This window comes from Colias eurytheme, chromosome 22, assembly GCF_061535395.1.
Source record: "Colias eurytheme isolate Ceu_HAF_F1 chromosome 22, ilColEury1 Martin Lab GWU primary, whole genome shotgun sequence".
In the NCBI taxonomy this organism is placed as follows: domain Eukaryota; kingdom Metazoa; phylum Arthropoda; class Insecta; order Lepidoptera; family Pieridae; genus Colias; species Colias eurytheme.
In genome coordinates this window covers 5109593-5137350 of record NC_143001.1, presented here as the reverse complement: position 1 = coordinate 5137350, position 27758 = coordinate 5109593, and the positions used below count along the sequence as shown (strand labels likewise).

The following is a 27758-nucleotide window of genomic DNA, read 5'->3' as shown; positions in this document are numbered from 1 at the left end:
AGGGGCGTTCATTTTTAGATTAGACAATCTATATATAAGTACGTACATGGTACGTACGATTATTTTATCATCTGTGCAATACGTCACTTTGACTGTAATGACTTATGACAAACGACAGCTTCTATTTCTATGTTTAATCTTTACTGTAAAGAAAATGGCGGTTGTTGCTTTAGTGAAATCCTAAATAAAGTTTTACTTATTTATTTAAGTAAATAACAAGGCAGATTACTACACATTAATTGTCATAGTACGTAATATCGTACTGCAGATACTTTAATATTATTGTCATTTTTTGTGGTAGTTGTGTAGAAGCATTAGTTAATATCATATCAACACAACAACGCGGTTAAATAACGCATTGTAAACAATTTTTGGGTTATTTGATGAAGAATCTTGGAAATTTCATCAGATTTACATGGTTTTATTTTGATACATAGTGAAGTTATAAAAATATTGTGACGAAATGGAGTATTTAGTTAGATTTTTGTGATCCAATGTTTATGTGTTAATATTGCCCAAAAAATGGGTGAAACTGAAGAATTCAATACACTGGAATTTGAAAAGAAATTGACGCAGCTAAAAGATACTCAGGAGAGTATTCAATCGTTATCGTCCTGGTGTTTAAAACAAAGAACACACCATAAGAAAATTGTCTCCAGTTGGCTTAATGTTTTGAAGCGGGTTAAAATTGAGCAAAGATTAGTATTGTTCTATTTAGCCAATGATGTTATCCAGTATAGTAAGAGGAAAAACTATGAGTTTGTTGAAAGTTGGGGACTCAATTTACAAAAAGCCACTCCACTTGTCAGGTATGTATTACAAGAAAGTTGTTATATTTGCATTACCTTCCATATCTTGAGTTGAATCTGGATATAGTGTTTAATTATATTGTATACTAGCTTTCCGCCCGCGGCTTCGCCCGCTTTGTCTAAAACATAATAAATTATATACTAAAACCTTCCTCTTGAATCACTCTATCTATTAAAAAAAACCGCATCCAAATCCGTTGCATAGTTTTAAAGATTTAAGCGTATATAGGGACATAGGGATAGATAAAGTGACTTTGTTTAATACTATGTAGTGATAGTGATGCCATAGTAGGTAGGTTTTTTTAACTATGAATGCAACCTTTTACTATTAAAGCACATTTCTGTTTAAGCACTGAAAAACCCAATATTTCAAGAAACTTCTCTGACTTATGCTTATGTGTATATTGTCATTGTTTAAAAACAATGGTTAAAACCATACCTGGGTGCCAATTCAATTTCTGTCTTAAATTTATTTATTATTATGATTGAAAATTAACCATCAAACTTCAATTTGTAAATTTTATCATTACAGGGATGAAAAAGTGCGGCCAAAAATCCTACGGATATTGAAGATATGGGAGCAAAGATCTGTATATGACGATGAGTTTTTGTCGGATTTAACTGGTCTACTTGTTGCTGGTGCTGTTAAAAAGACTGATGACGATTTAGATTTTCAGGTGAGATTTGAAGATGTTATGAAGAAATAGTTACATGTATGATATACCTTGTATTATGAAAATGTGTAAAATTGTTGTAATTTTAAAAGACCCACTACAGTTTTTTCTGCCTATTCTCTGTAAATCTACTGAATTATGCTGATTAAAAGCACCTCTAAAATAAATCTGGTTAAATTAGGTAAATAATATGTGTCATAAATTTAAAGCTGTTTATAATAATTTATAAAAGGTTTTATTTAGTTGATGGTGCTTTAGAATGTGCGAAAGATGTAACCCAATATTATTAAGTTATAAAACGAAAATCACAAAGAAAAGTAATTATGCAACATCTATAAAATTCTTAAAAGCTGAGCCTTTGCTGTCATTAGATATATTAGTATTTTTTTAATAATGCATTTCACACCTGTTCTATTTGTTTAACTTAACAACACAGATAAAATTTTAGACAACACATTTTATTGTCGAGCCAATTTAATAGGCAACATTTGACGTCTATCAATTTTATCTTCATAGGGTGGTAACCTGCTTAAAAACATCGATTAAAGTGAATTAATCGATACGAACTTGAAACATTTGTCAATCGAACTTGAAACACATGTCAATAATTTATGATCATTTTTTTTATTTTTATTCCCAAGTAATCAATGCATTCGATTCTAGATGTCAGATTTCGATTTTTAGAGTAACGTCTCTGGTATTTAAAAAGAAAAAAGGTTTATTGACACAAAATTGTAGCGACGTCAGTTCTTTAAATCAGAAATTGTTTATTATGTTTAGAATGGTTTATCAGTAAAATCAAATCCTAAAATTAGTTGTATCGGTCATTATTATTATAAATATGTAATCGTAATTGAAAAAAGTTAAGCAAATGTGCAGTTCTAACAAAACGAAATATCATGTTATTCTATGTCGTCGTTACTAGGTTACGTTGTTGAATTTTGTTGAACTGTCAAATGTTGCCTATTAAAATGGCTCTACTATAAAGTAAAAGTAAAGTAAAAAAGTAAAAAATTATTTATTCTTTAAGACACGTACATCAGTCATAATACATACATTATTACATAGTGCTTAATACATACATTATTACATAGTGCTTAATACAGTTTCTTAAAGAAAAACGTTAAAATACAGGAAATAAAATCATTGGTTCCCGCACTAGGCAATGCCTGTCCTGCGGGACCGTGAAATGTTTAACATTAGAATTTCATAAACAGAGCGGCGATTATGTTATGATAAATATTTAAAATTCAGATTTAAATTTAATACATAAACATAATACAGATTAAAAATTAAATTAGATTAAAAATTCATACAAACAATAATTAAATAAAAGTAAAAATAATATTAAGAATAAAAGGAAGGTCATAATATAAAAAAAAAATTGATATGATTTCATAGCAATAGTCAATAATTAGGCCTGTTTCATACCGATTACAATCACACTGGCTTAAACAAATGCCACAAGAAATATTCAAAAAAGTTGAAGACGAACAAATTGCTCAGTCTTAGCATAGTCCCAGGAAAGAAGCAATTTTGTTAGCATGTCTTTAGTTATGCAAGTATTTTTAGAAAGTGTCTGATTATTTTATTATGTAAGAGTGGCCACATATAATTAGGTGCACGTTTTGCAAAAGAGGTTTTTAATTTGGGAAGTGGTAAGTAATTTCGTCTGCTATGGGAGTCTTGTGTAGATGCAGTTGCTTTATTAATCCTGAGGACTGAATTTAAAATGAAAAGGCGTCTAACACTAAGAACTTTACATTCAGAATAGAGGGTCGACGTCGGGTAAATAAATGGTCTCTTTAACATGACTTTAAGAACAGATCTCTGAGCTCTTTCGAGTGTTATAAGAGCAGAGGATGGAGCAGAACCCCAGATCGATATGCAGTAAGTAATAATAGGTTGACATTTATTTATTTATTTATTTATAGCCTTTATTGCCAATACAGGTTACATTTTTTACTTATTAACTAAAATTAAATTGCTTTGTGTGTGTTGGCGTGTCCTTGTGACACAAAGGCCTCTTCCAACTTCTTCCACTCGCCACGTTCTTTCGCCTTCCGTAGCCAGAGCGGCCCCGCCACTCTCCTAATCTCATCCGACCACCTTTTTCTTTGTCTTCCTCTTTTTCTTTTAGCATCCACCCTGGGAGTCCATTCGGTTATCACCCTTGTCCATCGGTTTCCCTTTTCTCTGAGCATATGCCCTACCCACCTCCATTTAAGAATCCTTGTCTTTTTCACAACATCTTCTAGTTTTGTTATATTTCTTATATCTAAAGCTCTTTTTCTATGTTTTTTTGTATAACCTAGTATACTCCTCTCCATAGCTCGTTGGCATGTTACCAATTTTGTGTCATGCTTTTTTGTTTTAGCCCAAGTTTGGCAACCATAAGTTAGTATTGGCAAAATGCAGGTGTTAAATAGTTTTCTTTTAATTGTGATGTTGTACTGTGTATTTTTAAATATTTCTTTCAGCGACCAGAATCTTTTCCAAGAATGGGCCACGCGTCTCTCAACTTCATGTTCCATCTGGTCGCTGAAAGCTATTAGTTGGCCTAAATAGATATAGGAATTGACATATTCAATTAACTTATCTTCTATTGTAATTGGGGTTCGCACTCTATTTGCTATAATTTTGGTTTTTCCATAGTTGATCGATAGTCCCACTTTTTTGCTTTCTTGTGCCAGTTGAAGAAGCATGGTTTGAAGGTTTTCAGGGTTATCAGATATGAGTATGATATCATCAGCAAATCTGAGATGATTTAAATTTGTTCCGTTAATGTTTATGCCGAAGTTATCCCAGTCTAATTTTCTAAAGATTCCCTCTAATACTGAGGAGAAAAGTTTTGGTGAGAGTGGGTCTCCCTGTCTCACGCCTCGCTTTATAGGGAATACTTCACCTTCGGTTTCCAGTTTTACTCTGCCTGTGCTGTTTTTGTATATATTCTGTATGATCCTTATATATTTATTGTTTATTCCTTGATTCTTCAAAGCTTCCCATATAGATTGGTGTTCCAGTGAATCAAATGCCTTGTTGTAGTCCACAAATGCCATGTATAGTCGATAGTTGTATTCATGACTTTTCTCGATCAACTGTTTCACCACATGAATATGATCCGCTGTAGAGTATCCTGCTCTAAACCCTGCTTGTTCCCTCGGTTGTTCTTCGTCGAGCTTTTTGGTAATACGGCTAAGCAGTATCTTCGAGAACACTTTATATACGTTCGACATCAGGCTAATTGGGCGATAGTTACCTATTTCAGATCTGTCTCCTTTTTTGTGAATGAGAGTAATGGTAGTTGATGTCCACTGTATGGGGATGTATTCAGTGTTCAGGATGTTATTGAAAAGCTTAGTTAGTCTTTTTGATGTTTCCGGTAGTGTAGCTTTCATCATTTCGTTAGTGATGTTGTCTAATCCTGGTGCTTTATCATTCTTCTGGGATTTTACTGCATGTTGAACTTCGCTTTCAAGAATTTGTGGGATGTCTTCTGTACAGTCTTCGAGGCTTAAGTTGCTATTTAGTTGAATGTCTTCGGTAGAGTATAGAGTCCGATAATAGTCTGTAGCAATCTTGAGGACTGGTTGTCTCCTTGTGATTTGTTTGTTAAATTTGTTTTTCATTTTTGGGATCCAAATCTTTTCCTCTTTTAGTTCTCGTAATGCCTTGTTTATGCCTCCTGTTTTCGATATGTGGTGTTTTATACGTTCAAATCTTCTATCAGCTTTGTCTTGTTTAATTTTACGGTTAATTTCTTTGCTCAAGTTATTTATTTCTTTTAATGTGGCTTTGTTTCTTCTATTTCTAAGTAGTAGTTTCCTTTTCTGAATAAGATCAATCGTCTGCGAGGTAAGTGGGTTTTTGTTTATTTTTTCCTTAATTTTTATTTTATTTAGTTTATAAATCTCATTTATTTCTGAGTTGTAAAGTTCCTGCATCATATTATCTAATTCTTCGAATTGTATATTCTTTGGAAGTGCGTATGTTACTGTTGGGTTGTTTTTCTGATATTTTCGTTGTTTCCTAGGTTGTTTGTTGAATAAACTTGCTCTGACCATGCGGTGGTTGCTGTTAAAGTTAAAGTTATTTATAACGTTGACGTTTTTGAATGATTTAGGTTGATTGGTTATTATAAAGTCTATTTCATTTCGATAGGTTCCGTCTGGTGATATCCAGGTCCATTTTTTGGTTGACTTCTTCATAAAAATACTATTCATAATAGTTAGGTTGTTTTCGAGAGCTAAGGTTACAAGTCTTTTACCGTTTTCACTTCTCTTTCCTGTGCTATATTTTCCAACAACATACTCTTCGCCTTGATTCTGTTTTCCTATTTTGCCATTAAAATCCCCCATTACAATAGTATTTTTATGAGCCATCTGTAATGTAGCTGAAAGTTGACTATAGAATTCATCTTTAGCTGTTTCTTCTGCTGCTTCTGTTGGTGCGTATATCTGTATTATAGTCCAGTTATTTTTGTATCCCTCAATGTGTATATTAAGTATGGCGATTCTTTCGGATATGCCTTTGAACTCTAGGATTTGTTTTTTAAGATGCTTTCTTACCATGAATCCTACTCCATGTAACCCCTTTGTTTCACCTATGTAGTACAGAATATATTTATCATGTTCTTCGATTTGGTTTCCTAATCGTCTTAATTCGCTCAGACCTAAAATATCCCATTTAATATCTTCTAAAGCTAGTTCAAGTTCCGTAAGTTTTTCTGGTGTCCTTAATGAAAGTGTATTAAAAGTGGCTATATAAATATTTTTTAGTTTTTCTTTATTTTTATTTTTAGTGTTCTTCGTTGGAAGGTAGTGGTCGTCTTCCCCCACGGTGACCAACCGGCTTGGGGTGTGTTCTTTAGTAGTTGTTTTGCATAAAGTTGTGTGATACTTGGTTTGATTCCAGGTGCCGGTGGTCGTTACAAGTTTTTTGGGATTTCTAAGAGTGAAGCTGACCTAGGTCGTTCAATAAAGTTAAGGATAGTTGGTTTAATTATGTTTTCCTTTGCAGCTCCTTTAGAGTTTGTAGCCGTTGTATAAGCTGTGACTTTAGTGTTTAATTTTTTCTGAATAGATTTAGGAGAGCCCGAGGCTTCCCTTTTCCTCTTGTCTCTTGCTTGGTCTAATGGTTTCTTCACTATTAATTTATCATATTTTATAAAGGCTATGTTTCCCTTCTTTCTTTCTTCCTCCACCTGTGGTTGTAGTAACTTCCGTTTTTCCAGCGTTTCTTTCGAGAAATCTTCCTTTACATATATGCCTTGCGGAAGTCTAGCTTTATTTTTCAAGATTAGATGTTTTTTCCATGTTGACGTTACTGTCACCACAATGGGGCGATTTTTGTTATTAATTCTCTTCCCAATTCTATAAATGTTACTTATCTCCTGACTGTCTAGATGCGTTCCTGAATCGATAATAGTTTCTTTAATGTAGTCCACAAGTTCTGCTTCCGATTTGCCAAATTCGTCAATTCCAAAAAATACTAAGTTACATTTCCTTTTATCCTTTTCGATTGCATTTAATTTTAACTCCAACTTCGATATTTTAGATTTAAGTTCAATATTTTCTTCGGTTATTGTTTTGATTCTCTCATCTATAGCAAACATTATGTTTTGCGTTACTGATTCGGTTATGAGCGTGACTTGTTGGTTTAATTTCTCGTCTAATCTTGACCAGAGCAACTCCATACTTTTTTCCATTATTTTTGTTTTATTTTACTTTATAAATCCTCATAAGAATATTAAGACTTACTTTATTTCGCAGGTTCTTCATTATATATATTAATTTCCTAGAACGTTTAGCAGTTGCGTTGATGTGAGGTCGAAAGGAGAATCGTTCATCAATGATGACACCCAGGTATTTAGTTTCATGAGATACTTCGATAGAGACACAACTACAACATCCCGTGACATCAGCAGAGCTACTAATTGCACAAGTGTGTATGAAGAGAGGAGTGTTGTCTTTAGGCGCTGACCTAACAGTTTTATGAAATCTCAAAAATTTAGTTTTCTGTGTATTTAAGGTGAGGAGGTTATTATTTAGCCACATTGCTACTTTTGCCAGGCCACGCTCAGCGGCCGTTATACAATTCTTCCACGTGGAACCATGGAAAACCAAGGCTGTGTCGTCTGCGTAACATATCATATCACCCTGATCAATGGATAATGAAAGCAAGTCATTGATGTATGCGAGAAAAAGAGTAGGACCCAGGATACTACCTTGCGGGACCCCGAAAGACACGTGTTCAGACCTACTCAGAAAGGAATCTATTTTAAGTTGTTGGGTCCTGTTTGTTAGGTAACTTTGGAACCAATCTAATGCACAGCCTCTAATTCCCATACATTCGAGCTTACGTAGCAAAATTGGTGTGGATACAGTATCGAAAGCCTTTTTAAGATCAAGGAAAACCCCTATGCAAGCCTTACCTTTATCTAGGTGAGAAGAAACTTAGTTTGTTAAGTGGCTAACGGCATCTTCCGTTGACTTAGCTTTACGGAAGCCGAACTGGGTGTCTGCCAAGAGCTTGTTAGACTCTAAGAATTTGATCAGCCTTTTACTTACACAACGTTCCAGTATTTTAGAGAAGGTTGAGAGCAGAGATATAGGTCTATAATTACATGGGTCACTACGACTACCTTCTTTATGAATGGGTGTGATTATAGCGGTTTTCCATGGTTCTGGGAATACTCCCTTTGCCATACTTAAGTTAATTATAGCTGTAAGAGGCTCGAGGATGTAAGGTGCAATTGCTTTAATAAGACTGTTATTTAAGCCATCATAACCTGGACTGCTACTATTACTAAGGGATTGAATGATGCTACGGATTTCGTGGCAATCAGTTGGTTCAATGAAAAAAGAATTTACAGGAGAGCTTTTTAAGGTAACTTTTGAAGCTAGAGATATCTCAGTTTCATTGGTTTTGTTCAATGTAGCACTAGCCAGGCTTTGACCTATAGTGGAGAAGTATCTGTTACAGGTGTTAAGCGATTGTAATGGAGTGCGTTCCAGATTTAGCAATCCCACAGGGTCCTTTCTATTCTTAACGGTGCCAGTAACGCTTTTGATTTGTTTCCAGAATGTTCGAGGTTTGTTTTCAGCTTCAAGAAGTATCTTCGAGTCATAAGCATCCTTCAGCTTACGTAACAAGGTAATATAAAAGTTTCTATAACGCGTGAAGACTAATCTTTTCTGTTGGTTATTGGGGTCTAATCTTGAAAGCAAATGGAGCCTATCCTTAGTCTGACTGCATCGTATAAGTCCAGGTGTCATCCAATTCTGAAGATTATTTTTGCGTCTGCTGATGTGAGTAGTTTGTATGTGACTTTTAACAGAGTTTGTAATAGTAGTCATAAAAATATTGGTAGCTTCTGTGACACAGTCAGATTTTAAGATTTCACACCAGTTAGATTCCTTAAGATCGTTGATGATTCCATCGATGTCCACCTTTTGCCTGAGTCTTTTGCGTTTAGCAGCATTCTTGTGGGAAGATAAAATCCCTAGAATGATTAGGTCATGATCAGTCACGTCAGAAGTACAGACAATCGACTCGCCTGTATACTCCGTTTGTACAAAGAAATGATCCAAACAAGTTTTGTTATGGGTAGGCATATTGATTGCACTGTGGTAACCAAGTTCAGCCATACGAGAGAGATACTCAGATGACAAATCGTAGGTTCTGGAGGAATCTAATATATCAATATTTATGTCCCCCGTTATGATTTTACAAGTAAAACCCTTTATGTCTTTTAAAACACCAGAGATAGATTCGAGAAAAGTTTTAGTGTTGAGAGAGGGAGAACGATATATAGCGATTAGATGAGTATTCCAGTCTGGGATTACTACAGATAAACATTCAGATTCCTCGATAGATAGTTCAGCTACTGTTGCCATCCAAGTATCTCTAATATAGACCACAACACCGCCAGCCTTAGTTTTATGCTTTGTTGTGCAGTACGAGGTGTAGCCATCCATTTGGGGGATTACAGTCGCAAGTGGAAGCCAACATTCAGTGAAAACAATTACATCAAAACTAAGAGAGAATTTCTTTAAGCTAACTTGGAAAGGGAGGAAATTTGTATTTAAGCTTCTAATGTTACTACACAAAATTCGTATATTGTACTTGCTAAGAATTTGAGAAGAGTGTTCGGGAGAAGTTATATTATGACAAACTATGCTATTAGAGTTGTCAATTTCACCAATTATATCTAAAAGAGCCATAGGATGGTGTTAAGACTGGAGCAGTATCTGAAAAAGCCAAAAACTGGTGTGGCATAAAAGCAGTCCTTGCAAAGCAGTGCAATTGTAACTAATTTAAGCAACAATACAATTTGTTCATAATAACAAGCAAATGAATTATCAATTGTAATGAGCGATTTAATATTAATAGAATATACAATAATATTAGGATATACAATAATATTAGACAAACAAAAGGCCATAAAATAGATAAGTAATAAAGTGCGCAAATTTATACAAAAAATAGCTTTCAGGTGGTTGAATAGAGCAGTATTAGTTAGCAGAATGAAAAGGCATACGAAGCAAATCGTCGCTCGATTGGATTTTAATTGCTGGACTCCCAGTGCGTTTACGAATATAGATGGAGCCATTTTTAATCCAGCAGTATTTAAAGTTAGCATCGGAGGCTGCTCTTCTAGTGTCTCGAAATAACTGCCTTTTTTCGCGTGTTAGACGTTCGTTTACGTAGACCTTTCGCTCCGGCCCATGTCCAACAATGTCCTTACTATGCAATGTTCTACGAGATCTTCCAGCTTTCAGGAACAAATCGCGAACAATTTTGCGAGTGAAGCGGATTATAAGTGGTCGAGGTTGAGCTGGGTAATTGGAATCAGAATTTGAGTCTTTTCTGTGGTGTCGTGGACCTGCTCTTGTGACACTATCAAGATCGTTTTCCGTTATATTCACTCCTATTTTATTGGCTGTAGTCATAGCTAAATGAATGGGATTTTCCGATGATTCCTCCTCGATTCCTATTACTTCCAATTCATTTATTAGGAAAGCCTGCGAACGAAAATCTAACTCTTGGCGCAGAGAATTAATTGTAGATTTAAGTTCAACATTTTCACGTTGTTTAGCTTCAAGCTCTTGTATTTTTGAGGAGTGAACAGCTTTAATATCTTCTAGATTCTTTTCGCAGAGAGCAAGTGACGACACAAGACTTGCCATGTCGCTCTTAAAAGTCAACACAGTCTCACGAAGAAGACGAATTTCTTCTGTAAGGACCTGTACATCAGAAGAGTAATTGGAAGTTTCAATAGATGCCTGGGTTAGGGGGCTGTTGAGATGTTCCACTTTCTTTCGTTTACGACTATTTTCTGTAACTGCGTTAGAACGTGCCGGAGTAGTTGAATTGTCTCCACCTTTCTTACCCAGTACCTGGCATTCTGGACAGATCCACTGAGTATCACTTTCATCACCGACAGTACAATTTCCAATGCAAAGGATGTGGAATATTTTTTTACAATTTTTGTTGGAACATGTTACGCGATTATCATCGGTGACTGGTGTCATGCAAGCAGCACAGGTAGGATTTGGTGACATTTTGTGTGAATAATATTATTTATTTATATATTTGATATTCTATTAGCACAGGCGGTAAGCTGCGTAGTGTGTAAACGCAGAACCAGTTTTAATGCATGGAGCCGCGGCCGGCGAACGGTGAGTCATAGATCGCCACTTCTTTTGTGCGGAACGGTCGGCTTTTGAATTTGTAATAACCGTTTTTACTTTGTACGCTTGTATCTGTTCGATTATTTCAGATAAACGCGGTTTAATAACACCACACGATAAGAATTTTCACTGACTTATTAAGAAACGTAATTAAAGTAAGTTAATCACTGCTAATTGTTTATATTGAATTTTAAACTGCGCACAGACATTAGGCACGTATTGAGCAGTAGCCGCTCAGCGCGAAACTCCAACTACTATACTACTATAGTTGACAACATTTAAGAACTTTCTTGGCATGTTGTTGTAGTTGTCACAATTTTTAAAAAAGAAAAACTTATCTATTTCAGCCGCAGCAATTAGTTAACAAAATAAAACAGTGTTCGGTTTTGGAAGCCGACACTGATTTGAGATTGAAGCACATACATGATTGCAGTTTGGATCTGTCTGACGCTGACGCGCTGTGTGCGAACTTAAAAGGTGATTGTTTTGTGTACTTTAATAGTTTTTGAAGTGAAACTTCTTTATCGGGGTTGGACAAAAATTTAGTGTAACATTTTTGTGTTACGCCGTACGCGTGACATTTTTGCGTTACGCCGTACGCGTGACTTTTTTGCGTTACGCCGTACGCGTGACATTTTTAAGGTCATAAAGAAGTTTCACTTCTTACGTGTGTACTCTAGTACACGCATACATTTTTTTTAAGTGCAACGTGTCTTTAGGCGCGTTGAGAATAAAATTGTAAGTTCACGTCATGTCAATACCGTCACGTCATGGAGTAAGGCGACGATTTCGGTATCTTTGAATCTTGCCAAAGAAGTCTCACTTTTTACACGTGTGCTCAGCACACACACTCTTTTTTACATTTTATATTCAAGTACATAATTAAAGAATTCAATTTCAAGAATATTATTATACAATACATACTAGCTTTCCACCCGCGGCTTAGCCCGCTTTGTCTAAAACCTAATAAAAAAAAAGACGGGTTGCACTCTGGGAGTGCCGGCAGAAGAGAAAACTTGATTATTAACGTTGAGCATGTTTGATATTTTGGAATGGTATCCGTCTTACACATGGAATATAAGGGCTAAAAAAAAACCGTCTTACGCTTTTTCGATCAGGCCACGTGTCCTCACGCGAGTTTAAGATTTTATACCCATTACAGAAAAAGTGCTCAACGCCGCTAAAGAAGTTTTCACTTCAAAAATATTTAATGTAATGTATGCTATTATTTACAGAAAGATGTCTTAGGAGTGATGTTGAAAAGGAAATAAGCGAAGGCGTTGGTTGTATAGAGAGATACACACAGGCTTTACAGCGAGAGATTGTTGCGCGGGAAGCTTTGCTAGCGTTATTGACTTCGGCGAACCAATATTATTCTACGCAGAGGGGGGAGGTTAAAGTTGTTGCTTATGTAAGTATTTATATTATTATAATACATTGAGATATACATATGGAGACGACACCGCCTACATCACTCATGTTCCGCTCAACATAAGCCATATGGCTTAACTGCACGTTCATTTTTTATTTGTTTTAAAGTGAAACGCATCAAATATGCCTTCGTGTGTGTTGCGATATTGCACAAATATACAAATATTACGGAAAAGTGACTAACATAACTTTTCATCGGTAAGTACCTAACTAGATAATAATTTTTAAACTTAGAGCAAAAAAATGTCGCACAGATTTTGTTTGTGGTGTCTCCTCCATACGTAGTAATATTATCTCAATGTTATAATATGTATTATGATATTTTCTAAATGTTATTAGTATATTATCGTATTATTAATAAGTAAAAAGTGAAGTTTATTAGCGCACTAGAAAGGGCACGTCGACATGCTAAATAGCCATATTTTACTTCAGTTGTCTCTTTCGCTCACAATAGTTGAATCATGCCATCTTACTTTGACGTCTAATTGTGTTTGCTTTAGGGCCGATTTTTCAATGCTTGGATATAACTTATTCGTCGAATAATGTATAAAACTACCATTTTAAAATCGTATTGTAATTGTCCGTATTTGACAGTTTACGTGACATTTTAATATTATCATGTAGTTAATACTTTATTGGACGGATAAGTTTTATCCAAGCATTGAAAAATCGGCCCTTAGTGTACCGTTTTTAAGATCGAATGTTGCGTTGATAACTTATCTACACCTATTTAAAATGCTTGTATTAGCTGCTGTATGTTGGTATGTAACCAAACACCTTTAGACTCGATTTTAACTCTCTTCAAATTGACAGATTTAATTCAAACTTTGTACACTTACCAAGGATCAGTGAAACTATATTTTCATGAATTTAAGCGTGTTTTTTATACTAATTATTACTTACTAGCGGTCCGCACCGGCTTCGCCCGTGGTACCTACATGTTTAAACTATCCTATCTCTCAAGTTGGATCGAATTGCACATGGTGTGCGAATTTTATTATAATCGGTTAAGTGGTTTAGGAGTCCATTGAGGACAAACATTGTGACACGAGATTTAATAATAAATAATAATAAATTCTTTATTTGATAATAAAAAATATACATGTACATGCAATTATGGGATAACTTACATATAAGTAAAACATAAACCGTAGCTGTAGGTACAATTAATTGCAATATTTGAACAATGTCTCCTATGCTAGGAAATGTCCTGTGCTACAGGAGACATTTATCCGACCGTTGATACAAGTTATATACCTGAATATTATAACAATTCTATACTATGCAAGTATCACTTTAGCCAAAAATTTGATGATTTTAAAAAATAAACTCTTTACAAAAAAAATAAAAGAAATTGAACTAAAAATCTAAAAGAATTTAAAAGAAAGGATATACGTAATACATAATATATTATAATACTAGCGGTCCGCCCCGGCTTCGCCCGTGGTACATATTTACGTTTTCTCTACATAATAACCATCCTCGTACTTCAAGGAATATAATAAAAAAAGAATTATCGAAATCGGTTCAGCCGTTCTTGAGTTATGCGCTTACCAACACATTTTGCGATTCATTTTTATATATAAGATTATTGTCACAAACAATTTCAGGCGTACAAAAACTTTGGTGCCCGCGTTCGAGCACTAAAACGGAAACTGGATGAACTAATACCAACATTACCGAGTGCTCTGCCTTCACCACCCAAGGAGGAAGATGTACCGTCTCCGGGGCCTGATGAAGACCTGGATCTGCCGCCGGGTGATAGTGATGAAGGTATTCATATATCCTACTACATATTATAAAGGCGAAAGTTTGTAAGTATGGATGTTTGTTACTCTTTCACGCAAATACTACTGAACCGATTACAATTAAATTTAGCACACATATAGAGGGTAACTTGGATTAACACATAGGATAGGTTTTATCCCGGAAATCCCACGGAAACGGGAACTATGCGGGTTTTCCTTTGAAAACGCGGGCGAAGCCGCGGGCGGAAAGTTAGTTATGTATCAGCGTATTAAACAAGAAATTAAGGGTGTCGAGCACACGTGTCAGAAGTGAAACTTGTTTGGCAAGGTTCAAAGATACCAAAATCGTCGCCTTACTCCATGACATGACGGTATTTTACTGTCAACGCGACTAAAGAAGTTTCACTTCACAAAAAATAATATGGAGAAAGATATAGAAAAATTATTATTGCGATATTATAAATGCTAAAGTTTGTTTACCTCTCATAAACTATGTCATATTTCAGTCTATTCTATCTCTTATTTTCATTAAAAAAAGTGAAGAAGAAAGAAAAACATTTATTTGACGAGACAGATATGCAACAGATAGATTTGCTTTCGTATTTATAATAATACTAATTTTCTTTCCGCGTATTCGCTCGCCTGGCGCGTATTTTTTTTTAATAAAAATAACATTTCCTTGAAGACTTATAAAAGTTCATGATAATCAGTTGTTTCGTTTTGACGTGAAACAAACACACATTCACATTTATAATACATATTAACTAGCCTTCCACCCGCAGCTTCGACCGCATGCTCTAAAACTTAACAAATTACCACTAACCACACTATCCATTACTGAAAACAGAATTAAATTCGATGCAGTAGTTTTTGATCTTATCCCAAACAGACAGACAAACAACCACTTTCTTTATAATATAATGTAGTGATAGGGATACTAATATTTAAATTTTATTTACTTTCAGTAGCATACAACATTGATCAGACATTCAATACGACGGTATCGGCTGATGGTTCGCTCTACAATTTGGGTTTATCATCGTTCCTCACATCGGACAACCCACTAGCTATGTTCAATGAAGAAATCGATCTCACTAATGGTAAGTAAATTGATAAATTTATACTATGTTACTAATATTGAAGTGAAACTTCTTTAAAGGGGTTGGAAAAAAAGTTTGTGTAACAAATTTTTTCGTTACGCGTGACATTTTTCCGTTACGCGCCATCTTTTTCTTATCCCTACCACGAGTGATTATAAAGCCGTAGAGTTAGTTTGTTTGATCGCGCTAATCTCAATAACTACTGGTCCGATTTGAAAACCTTATTTTTTTAAAGTTAATTATATATTTCTACTAATTTTTTCTATATTTTAAATAATAATTATGCTTTATAATAGCAAATAAAATAGAAGTAATAAACACAAGGCCGAGCGACAAACAGGATTTCAGTATAAACGATTTTCTGAAGACTCTCACACCGGCCGAAAATAACTCAGTATCGCCTGTTAATAGTGGTAAGATTATTTTATTTATTATAATAACACCTGCTAATTTTTTTTACATATTTTCAATGTACAGACACCACTTTTCTAGAATTTTATTATATGTATTGATTATGGTAATAGGAGAAAATAGTCAATGTACTCGTTTAAAGGAAGTTGTGTTAGTTTGTCTATCGGTATGTAAAGAACGGCTGGATCGATGGTTTTTAAAATTGCATAATCTTAATATATATAAATCTCGTGTCACAATGTTTGTCCTCAATGGACCTAACCACTTAACCGATTATAATAAAATTCGCACACCATGTGCAGTTCGATCCAACTTGAGAGATAGGATAGTTTAAACATGTAGGTACCACGGGCGAAGCCGGGGCGGAAAGCTAGTATAATATATAAGCATCTGTTATTTTGTTAAATGTTAAATTAAGGGCTAAGGCTGGATATAATTAAGACAGTGTATATTACGACATGTATCTATGTAACAGACTCCAGACTAATTCGATTTAGGCTCGATTTTAAACCACATTTAACGGACAATTAAATTTATTTAATGCAAACTTTGTACACTTATCAACGATCGGTGAAAATCCAATTATTACATGAGTTTAAACATGTTTTGAAGTGAAAACTTCTTTAGCGGCGTTGAGCACTTTTTCTGTAATGGGTATAAAATCTTAAACTCGCGTCAGGACACGTGACCTGATCGAAAAAGCGTAAGACGGATACCATTCCAAAATATCAAACATGCTCAACGTTAATAATCAAGTTTTCACTTCTGCCGGCACTCCCCCAGTGCAACCCGTCTTTTTTTTTAACTAAATTAATTGTCTTGCATACTATAATATTACTGTAGTATTATATTATCTGTGATATAACTAATTTATTAATTTTATTTCAATAACAGTGGGTAGTGCGTCCCAAAAGTCACAAGACGCTTTACCGGGGTTAGATCTATTAACCCCGGACAGTACAGGCAACCCCCCACCCACTTCCTTCTATAGGAGTATAGATGCTGTTAGCACTGTGAACGGTGAGTTTTTTGTTTTTTTTTAAGATAAAAATGGTATTGAAAGATAACAATTATTTTTGTAAATACCTAGAATTTGATATCCATACTAATATTATAAAGAAGAAAGGTTTGTATGTATGTGTGTATGGTTTTCACGCATAAACTAATGGACCGATTTTGATGAACTTTGGCACAGATAATCTTTAGACCCTGAGAAAGAATATAGGCTACCTTTTATTGCGAAATATGTATCACGGGCGAAGCCGGGGCGGACCGCTAGTTTACTATAAAGCATTTAAATTTTTAAAGAATTCCAAAAATCGATCATGACGTGGTGTGTAAAAATATAAATAGGATTTTTTTGGAATGAAAGCTACCAGGTATTTTATTTAGCAAAAAAAAAGCAACCAGGTTCAATTCTTGTCACTTGTAGATAGTTTTTACTTTTTAACATGTTTATGATTTTAGTGTTCGGAATATTCATGTTGGGTTAAATAATAATTGTATTAATAATCTTAATATATATAAATCTCGTGTCACAATGTTTATCCTCAATGGACTCCTAAACCACTTAACCGATTATAATAAAATTCGCACACCATGTGCAGTTCGATCCAACTTGAGATATAGGATAGTTTAAACATACCACGGGTGAAGCCGGGGCGGACCGCTAGTAATTCTATATGTTAATTATTTTTTTAGATGATGCCGTTGAACAGCATTATTTACCAGAAGCGGTTGTGAGCAGTCAGTGGACGAATAACGCGTGGAATGTGCCTCCTGAGACAGTAAGTTTAAAATAAACATTTTAAAATAACTTTATCAAGTCCAAAAAATATAAAAAAAAATGTGTGCGTGTACTAGTGTACACACGTAAGAAGTGAAACTTCTTTATGACCTTATTTTTCAAAAAATAATTTACTATGTATATGCAACTTTACAGAAATACGTCAATAACGCGTGGTAGGGATAAAAACAAGATGGCGCGTAACGGAAAAATGTTACACTAAATTTTTTTCCAACCCCGATAAAGAAGTTTCACTTCAAAAAATACTGTACAATACATTGTTGTTGAATAAAGAATCTACAAGGTATCAATGATATTAATATAAATAATCTCTATTTATTTTTTCTGGATTTTATTTTTGGTTTGAATATTAATTATTAAATAATCATACAATTTTATTTCAGTATTCTTTCTTTGAGGTAACTTTTTATTTATGTAAATTTTGTTGCAAAGTTACACTACAATTACTTAACCTAATAGCTAGCTGTATGGTGCCCCGCGGTTTAACTCACGGATAACTATAGCTATTAAAAAAAAACCACATCAAAATCCGTTGCATAGTTTTAAAGATTTAAGCATACAAAGCGATTTAGGAACAGGAAAGTGACTTGGTTTTATACTATGTTCTTTGTTTTATACTATGACTAGCTGTGCCGCGCGGTTTCACCCGCGTGGCTCCGCTCCTGTTGGTCTTAGCGTGATAATATATAGCTTATATTACTCGTGGATAATGTAGCTTTCGAATGGTGAAAGAATTTTTAAAATCGGTCCAGTAGTTTATGAGCCTATTAATTACAATCAAACAAACAAAGTATTCCTCTTTATAATATTAGTGTAGATAGTGATAATATATTAACTTATTATTGTATTACAGCAGCCGATACCCTCAAATCGGGCAGTTTTCGCAGAACCTCCGGCTTCACCACCTTTAGCACCTCCAATGGTACCGCCCATAGTCGTACCTACAGTTGTTGAGAGGCCTACGGTATGTATAAATAAATGTATAGAATAACTAGCTTTCCGCCCGCGGCTTCGCCCGCGTTTCGAAAGAAAAACCCGCATAGTTCCCGTTCCCGTGGGATTTCCGGGATGAAACCTACCCTATGTGTAAAATATACCCTTTATATGTGTGCTAAATTTCATTGTAATCGGTTTAGTAGTATTTTAATCTTTTTTCAAAATTTCTGAAATGTTAATAATTTCGGAGTTTTTAACAATAAACGAAATACCTATTTTTTGAAACTTAATTTGCCTATAACTTTTGCAATTTTTTGTGTGCTAATAAACATTTCCGATACATTTTTCTAGACGTCATTCCGAAGCTATCGATAGTATTTTTAAGAGCCTTATCTCTAGTTTACGCCATTTTCAACTTATCAAGTAGACTATTTATTGGACAGATAAATTTTAACCAGGGATTGAAAAATCGGCCCTAAGTGTATTATTTTAAAACTTTAAGATTTTTTTCTATTTCAATTCTATTTATAAACTTACTGATTTAATTTAATTCATGTTTTCAGGAAAGCGCAGCCCTAGATGTAGACCACAGGGGTATTTTACCACCCCCTCCCCCACCACCCGTATTGCCTATGTTGGGACGTAAGTTATAAATAAATTTTTATATAATGACCTACATATATAAACTAAATAAATAATAAATAAATAAATATTATAGGACATTATTACACAAATCGACCTAGTCCCACAGTAAGCTCAAATAAGGCTTGTGTTTTGGGTACTAGGCGACGATAAATATAATATTTAATAAATACATATATAGATAACACCTAGACCCAAGAACAAATAATTGAGTTCATCACACAAATATTTGCCCTGACCGGGGATCGAACCCGGGACCGTCGGCTCAGTAGGCAGTTACTTTACCACTGCGCCAACCGCGTCGTCAATATCAAAAAGTACATCTTTTTGATAGTTTTAGTATGATCTTCAAAAAAGAGCGTGTGCCGAGCACACGTGTCAGAAGTGAAACTTCTTTGGCAAGATACTAAGATCGGTCGCCTTAGAGCGTATACGCACTATGCGGGTAGCCGCATTGCGGGTAGCCGTCCGGCTGACCGCAAGCACAATTATGTACGTAATATTCATTTCTATGCGCACTGCGATGCGGCTACCGCAGACCGCACAGTGCGCATAGAAATGAATATTACGTACATAATTGTGCTTGCGGTCAGCCGGACGGCTACCCGCAATGCGGCTACCCGCATAGTGCGTATACGCTCTTACTCCATGACGAGACCTTGATATTTTACTCTCGACACGCCTAAAGTAGTTTCACTTTAAAAAGAAGAATTATAATTAAATAGATAGATACAGTAGTGTATAAATTACAAATAAATAATTATAGTCATACAAATTAAATAAAATTACACTCCCATTACTATTTTCATAGTAAAAGTGGTGTTAATGTAATAGGCATATTCATATAAATGAAATGGTACTTACCAAATTGTAGCATCATGTCATACTATCTCATCTAAATTTTTTAAAAAATTTAAAAAATTCTCAAATTCTGTTATTAACAACCTATAAATATATTTTAAGTTTCAACATTGTCAGTAACAATATTAAAGTTAATATTAATTTTTTCATATCCATGCATTTAAATAAATATTTTCCATAGATATAGAAGACGTGGACCATAGACTAATGCCGAGTATGCCGCCTCTTGCGCCGGTCACACCGCCCGCAAGGCATCCTGTACAACAAGGTAATTTATCTAATATATCTAATAGCTAATATAATATATTATAAAGGCGAAAGTTTGTAAGGATGTATGGATGTTTGTTACTCTTTCACGTAAGAACTACTGAACCGATTACAATGAAATTTAGCACACATATAGAGGGTAACTTGGATTAACACATAGGATAGTTTTTATCCCGGAAATCCCACGGGAATGGGAACTATGCGGGTTTTCCTTTGCAAACGCGGGCGAAGCCGCGGGTGGAAATCTAGTTAATTATAAGTCTATCGTCTATCGTTAGTTATCGTTAGTTGTAATATTTGCCCTTTTATACTGTAAATAGCTTTCCGCTAGCGGCTTCGCCCGCGTAGGCAAAGAAAAACCCGCATAGTTTCCGTGGGATTTCTGGGATAAAACCTATCCTATGTCCTTCCTCAGGTCTCAAGCTATCTCTGTACCAAATTTGAAGTAAATCCATACAGTACTTTTTGAGTTTAGACGAACATACATACATTTTATTAATATTTATTTATTTATTTAATACAAGCAGACAAAAATTCTAAAAATTATGTTTTTGGCTTCGGTATCTATTGTAGATCACGCCCCAAGTATTATTTAAAAAAAATATTCAATGTACAGTTTTGACTTTTCTACAATTTTATTATATTATGTACCTATAGATTTAGTGTTTAGTGTTGTTAGTGACAATAAGCAAATAATGATGATTGAATTCATATTAAGTATATATTTTATTAGAATGTTTCTTTATTTCCAGATGTAGACCACAGAAATTTAATATCGCTCACGCATCAGTTACCGCAGAGGCAGCAAAATCCTGTATCTATTGATCAGGTAATCCATCTGTAACAAAAAAGTATTTATTTTTATAGGAATTAATGCAGGTAAAATAATTATGTAACTATTTCAATGAGAGAAAAAAAAATGTGTGCGTGTACTAGTGTACACACATAAGGAGTGAAACTTATTTATGACCTTATTTTTCAAAAAATAATTTACTATATGCAACTTTACAGAAATACGTCGAATCACGCGTGGTAAAGATAAGAAAAGATGGCTCGTAACGGAAAAACGTCACGCGTAACGAAAAAATGTTACACTAAATTTTTTTCCAATCCCGATAAAGAAGTTTCACTTCAATAAGTATTTGAGTGTTATGTTCCAGGGTTTAATATTTTATTCTATTTGTGTATTGTGTTTCTGATTGCTTATTTTATTGACATGCGATTTTGGAGGAAAATACGAGGATAAGCTAGCTTTAACTAGACTTATCCGGCGACTTTCTTCGTATTAGGGCCGATTTTTCAATGCTTGCATAAAACTTATCCGTCCCATAAAGTATTACACGATAATATTAAAATGTCACTTGAAAACTGTCAAATACGGGCGATCAGAATATATTTTTGTAATGGTTGTTTAATACGTTATTCGACGAATAATATTTAACCAAGGATTGAAAAATCAGCCCTTATTCAGATAAAAATTTTCTTGATAAAAATATCTGATATAATATTTATAATACATATTATACCTACCTGTAATTTAGATACGTAAATACTAATGTTTATTTTAAGTTAATTTTGAATTGTCTGAACAAAAAATTATGTATCTAGTTGGTAAGCCTTTTTTTAAATAAATAAATAAATAATGTGTGTTTTTTCCAGGATTACCGAGTGCCGGTGATGGTCCCTCCACCGGACATAGTTGAAAGTGTTGATATGGACTTATCTGAAGATGAGGAACAACGTAAGAAAATGGTTTTTGTATGTGTGTATGTGTGTGTGAATGTACATAAACAAACACTCACATATACTCAGTGTGTGTTGTGTGTGTGTTTGTGCGGGGTATCGATTGTATGTTATATTATGTACTAGCTGTGCCGCGCGGTTTCACCCGCATTGGACCGCTCCTGTTGGTCTTAGCCTTCCTCGATAAACAGGCTATCTAACACCGAAAGAATTTTTCAAATCGGACCAGTAGTTCCTGAGATTAGCACGTTCAAACAAACAAACTCTTCAGCTTTATAATATTAGTATAGATATGTTTATAAAATTTACCAAAAAGGTATTTATATTATAGTCTTTACAATGTCTTAAAATAAGTTTTAATATTTTAATAAATATTCATATGTGATATACGTATGCTTAGGTAGAGGTTCTTTGCATTGTTGTGCTTATGATATATAAACTGAAAATTTTAATTAATTAAAACAACATTTATAAACTTTCAGAAGCTATGTATCCGCAAGGCCAAATGGACAACAGACGGAATTCGTTCAACAATAACAAAGTGCTGGTCGGCGGTGAAGATAAACCGAACGACGAACATACACAACCAGAACCACATTCTGCCCCTATAATACCACCCCTATCCAACCCCTTTGAGAAAATGCCACCGAATCTAAAATTCACTATGCCCCCAGAGTTTCCAAGCAATGCGCACCCTAATTCTGCCCCCGGGCTCAGTCGTTCGAACAGTTTGCCCCAAAATAATCCGGGAAATCTGCCCCAAAATCATTTGAACCATCCAAAACAAAACCACACTTTACCGCGTAACCACCCGAATAACTTGCAGAACCATCCCAATAATTCGCCCCATAACCATCCAAATAATTTACCCCATAACCATCCGAATAACTTACACAACCAACCGAACAATTTACCACTAAATCGTCCAAATTTGCCGCCACAAAATCGTCCAAATTTGTCGAACCATCCAAATTTCCCACAGAACCATCCAAGCAATTATCAGCAGAACTACGATTCCCCGAACTACGATAGAGAGGAAAACTCAAATGATAGTGCTTATGAAGACGATCTACGAACTAGAAACTTAGATATGGAGCGAAATGATGAATTTGCCAAAGACGTCGAATGGAACGGACCAAGACAAAGGTTTCCCCGTAATTGGGGTCCCAGACAGAATTTCTCCCCGCGGGGACAATTTTCACCCCACTTTTGGCCCCGAAATGGCCCCAGAATGCCCAATAGATGGGTGGGACCAAGACCCCAAAGGTTTTGGTGACAACTGAACTCAAATTATGGACCTTTGCCAGCAATTGTTTGACGTGCAGTTTCACCCAGCCTCAGTTTTATTTCTTTGGAGAAACAAGAAAATATTTACTTGTATTAGTGTTAAAGTGCATATTTATGTAAATAATTATGTTTTCGTGATGCTTGTTTTAATAGTTGAGTTAAATGTATTCGCAGATTCTGCGTACACTCGCTCTTTATTTTAATTAAGGGCCGATTTTTCAATGCTTGGATAAAACTTATTCGTCGAATAATGTATCAAACTACCATTTTAAAAACGTATTCTAATTGCCCGTATTTGACAGTTTACGTGACATTTTAATATTATCGTGTAATACTTTATCGGACGGATAAGTTTTATCCAAGCATTGAAAAATCGGCCTTAGTGTAATATAATGTTAGTGTAAAACTTCAGCTTGTTTCTAAATATAGATGATATTTTATTGTGTAATTAAAAACAAAATATAGTCACCGTTGTTTTTACTGTGTGATTTGTTTATTTTTTTATTGATTATAAGGCGAATAAGTATAAATAATTGGGTTGTACAAGATTAAGGTTTTTATAGATAAAAATCCGTCCATTGTGAATAGGGTATTGGTAATAATAATATTGGCAAGTTGGATATAACTAAGGTGAAAAAATAAGAACCATTTGCTGAACTGTGTTCGTAGTAAATTAGACAAAAAAAAGTACAAATTTGCATAAAATAAATTAAAATTATGTACTTATAAGTGTTAAAGTTCAGGTAAAAAAATTAGGAAAATAAAGGAATCGAACACATTAAGGAAAATCAATTGAATTCCCTAAAAATATAATGAATGTACGTCAAAATCTCAAATAGAATATAAATACTTATCTAAGACAAATAATTATATAATGAATTAAGGAATAACTATCTTAGGGCAAATCTCGAATAAACAACAAAATTTAAAAGCATAACTATTAATTGGGTACAAATTCGCAACTGGCAATATCTTTTTAGTATAAAATTTATATAATATATACTTACTATTTAGTATTTATATATCATATATTTCAATTTAATATCAAAAAGGGGATTTTGTATGTAATATACGTAGGTAATGTAGGTGGGCAACAAAATAATGTAATGAACTTATAAATTATATTTTGTATTAATTAATATTATTTTGATATATTTTTTAATAACGTAAGAAATTGGCGCCAAAATATAATTCACTATAGTTTAATACATATATATTTAGTGAATGTAGGTTTTAGGATGAGTAGGGTCGTTTTTATTACTTACTAATTCATTTTATAATAACTCAAAAAGATTCCAAAAACGCTGATATTTAAAACAGCGCCATCTATTCGATTTTGCTGTAACTACGTCAACAGATGTCCAAATATCACTGCATAGTCTGAAATTGTTTATTTTTGATTTATTTTATTTCGCAAAGAGAATAATATTGTAGGTGCAAATAAAAGAAAATATAAATACTAGCTGCGTATTCGCGCGCGTAATCGATAGAAATTAACGTGGTAATTAAATGTTCAAAAGTAACCTCAGATATTTTGTTCTAACTCCTATTCGTATAGGAGGTTGACAAGAAAAAATTATAGAATACTTGGTTCTTTGATATACTTAGAGTCCGGGTTTCACTTATTTCGATGACATTTTAATTATTTTGAAATAAAAAATTGCGTATGGCACCTATTTAACAACGAAAAGAACGTCTTGCAATAAAAAAATTATGTCTGATGGATCTATCTAAAGGCAAAAGATTAAAAAGTACGCGTTAATAATTGACTTTAAAGTTAAGTAAATTTTCCTGTGCGCAGTAATAAACGTAACCACTACCGCCAGCCAGACAGCCCGGACTCTAACCGAAATAGCAAGAGAAACAGTATATCAAAAACCCAACTATACTAAAATGACATTTTTTAAAACGTTGCTAGCTCCCGTAGCATATCTCCCGCCAAAAAAATTATACCTTACATAAAATCGCTCCACGACAAATAAGCAAACTTTCGCCTTTCGCGAAGCCGCGGGCTGACATATTATAGACTGCATATAATATACAGGTGAGTCGTGTTAGTTGCATTACTCAGAAACGTCTGAACAAATTTTTTCGAGTTTTGTTTGAAAATGCTAAAGGGTTCTTAGCGTAATTCACATAAATAAGTAAACCCAGTGCATAAAATAGTCTTTACTAAGTCAAATTCGAAGTCTTAAAGCTAAATAATTTCGTATAAATGTTATTATTTATTTAAATAGATATGTGTATGCCGCAGGGAAATGAGGTTATCAGAGATTTATTGAAATCCCTAGGGATACCACGTGGAAGATGTCAAATATTCTTATCTATTACGTCTTAACATGGGTTAAAGAACGTTTTTTTTTTCTAATTTGTAGGTGAAACTCGCATCTACATTCAATCATTTTAAATTCAACGTCAATACCAAACAGCAAACACCATAAAACGCACAAAATAATAATATGATGAAACAAAAACATAGATCTTATTAAACTAAGTTTTATCTAAGTATTTAATTTTTAAGAAAGCAATAACACCAATAGGTACATATCACATACAATTTAGGCTTTCTATTATAATTTATATGTAAGTACGTTATATAATATTTTTTGAAAACAAGCTGAAGTCTTATACCATAGTCATTTAGGGCGGCCATGCACGGACTGCTTCAAGCAGTTGAGACCGACTGCTTGAAGCCGCGACCGCGCGGTGAACTATAGACATTCATTCACTTTTTGTTATCTGCTCTAGCAGTCCGTGTACGGCCGGGCTAATGTATAAAAATATTCATCCAGAAGTGTCAAATAGGCTATCAGAGACATTATCACCATGTCGTGATTCCCGGCCTTAAATGTTATTTATATTAAAATTAAATTGCTGACCGATTCAAACATTACTAAACATAATTATGATTTTGTGTAGGTATACTAAGGTAAATTTTTAACTTAAATTGTTCCTTTATTATTTAATTTTTACCTTTTATCTAGTTATTATTGTCTGCAAAAATGTGATTCGATTTTGATGTGAATGAGTTATCCTTGTCTTTTTTATGAACTAAAATTTAAGAGCGAAAGAGAACTAGATGATACATATTAAATGTGTTATTTCATTTAAAGCCTCAATAACATCAAAAGAGCTTGTTTAGCAGTTGTTTTGTAAATATTTGTATATAATGTACATACCTACCTACTGTAAAAGCAATAATTTTTAAAAGTTTATTACGTATATTAATGGGATGAGTAAGTAAAAGATAGATATACCAAAAAGTAGTTTTATTTTCCTACCTTCCTATCCTTTACCCTAATCCTGCAATTTCATAAAAGTAAGTAAATAGTAAAGTAAAAGTAAGTAAGTAGTAATTTATTAAACAACATCGAAGAATGTTTCTATAATATAAACACAATCTCTAATTTTTTAATGGAAATTTAATATTTGCGTATAAAATTTTGAGCTTTGGCTATTTATATACCTAATACTCGGATTCCTACTTTACATAGTACATAAATCTGCAAATCATGTATTCTTTAGACTGCTCTATATAGAGCGCGCTACATAAATATTAAAATCGACATCATACATACCCTTATATGAACTTATTTCTTATTATTTTCTAATTAGTACCTACCTAAAGCACAATATATTATTTTGTGCTCACAAAACGAAAAACTACTAGGTACAAAAACATTATTTTTTCTGCATTTTCCCTGTAAGTTGTGTAATGTTTCCCTGTGTTGTAAATACAACTGTTCAAACATGAGCATAACATTAATTGTCCGTATTTATGCAAAATGGAACCACTCGACAAATTTCGTTTTTTGCTTTTATTGAAGAATACTCATCCAAAAGTGGTCTAAATTCTTATACAAACAAGAACCACATGATTTTTACGTTGGAAACAAGGTATACTAAAAGCAGAAAGGAACCACCAGCAACAACGAATAATACCATATTAAGCAAAACCGAACCACAGCACCACGGGGCTGCTTTGTTCAAACAAATAAACGATATTACTATCATGTCATTTTATACAAAACAGATCCACACCTACTTGGTACCATTATACATTACACATATTTCTATTAATAACAATTATTTTTAATACACAAAATGGAACCAGGTTTCTGTGGTATGGTTATGCGTAAAATAAATACATAATTTAATTGTAATTTTTTATTGCAAAATAAAACCACAAGCATTCGGTTCTATTATGCATAAATATATATTGTAAAACATTCTGAAAACCATCATCGCTATATGGAACCAAATGCCTTGACTTGTTACAATGCTTCTCATCTTTAAACAACGTATTTCATTACTTAAGTGCAAAACTCCGATTTTTTAAGTAAAACG

General features: G+C 33.9%; 1 protein-coding gene across 4 annotated transcripts; it reads left to right on the top strand.

Moving 5' to 3' along the window:
* Window positions 1–145: 145 nt before the first annotated feature.
* Window positions 146–26658, top strand: LOC149898669 (uncharacterized). 4 transcript variants are annotated; one of them, XM_090114876.1, is made up of 15 exons: window positions 146–809; window positions 1342–1486; window positions 11526–11655; window positions 12414–12589; window positions 14220–14382; window positions 15326–15457; window positions 15754–15870; window positions 16763–16888; window positions 17570–17655; window positions 18529–18639; window positions 19175–19253; window positions 20296–20382; window positions 21134–21210; window positions 22041–22122; window positions 22607–26658. In XM_090114876.1, the coding sequence occupies exons 1-15, from the start codon at window positions 523–525 to the stop codon at window positions 23398–23400; spliced, it is 2592 nt and encodes an 863-aa protein (XP_089971002.1). In that variant the 5' UTR covers window positions 146–522; the 3' UTR covers window positions 23401–26658. The 4 variants fall into 4 exon arrangements, with proteins under 4 accessions (XP_089971002.1, XP_089971003.1, XP_089971001.1 ...); XM_090114877.1 differs by having other exon boundaries at window positions 15323–15457; window positions 22610–26658; XM_090114875.1 differs by having other exon boundaries at window positions 15323–15457.
* The last annotated feature ends 1100 nt before the right edge of the window (window positions 26659–27758 follow it).

Bases quoted from the DNA above. Each gene is read 5' to 3' on its own strand.
- LOC149898669 (XM_090114875.1), top strand. From the start codon at position 523: ATGGGTGAAACTGAAGAATTCAATACACTGGAATTTGAAAAGAAATTG. The intron at 1,487-11,525 runs GTGAGATTTGAA...TATCTATTTCAG, and splicing joins ATGACGATTTAGATTTTCAG to CCGCAGCAATTAGTTAACAA. The intron at 19,254-20,295 runs GTAAGTTATAAA...TATTTTCCATAG, and splicing joins CGTATTGCCTATGTTGGGAC to ATATAGAAGACGTGGACCAT.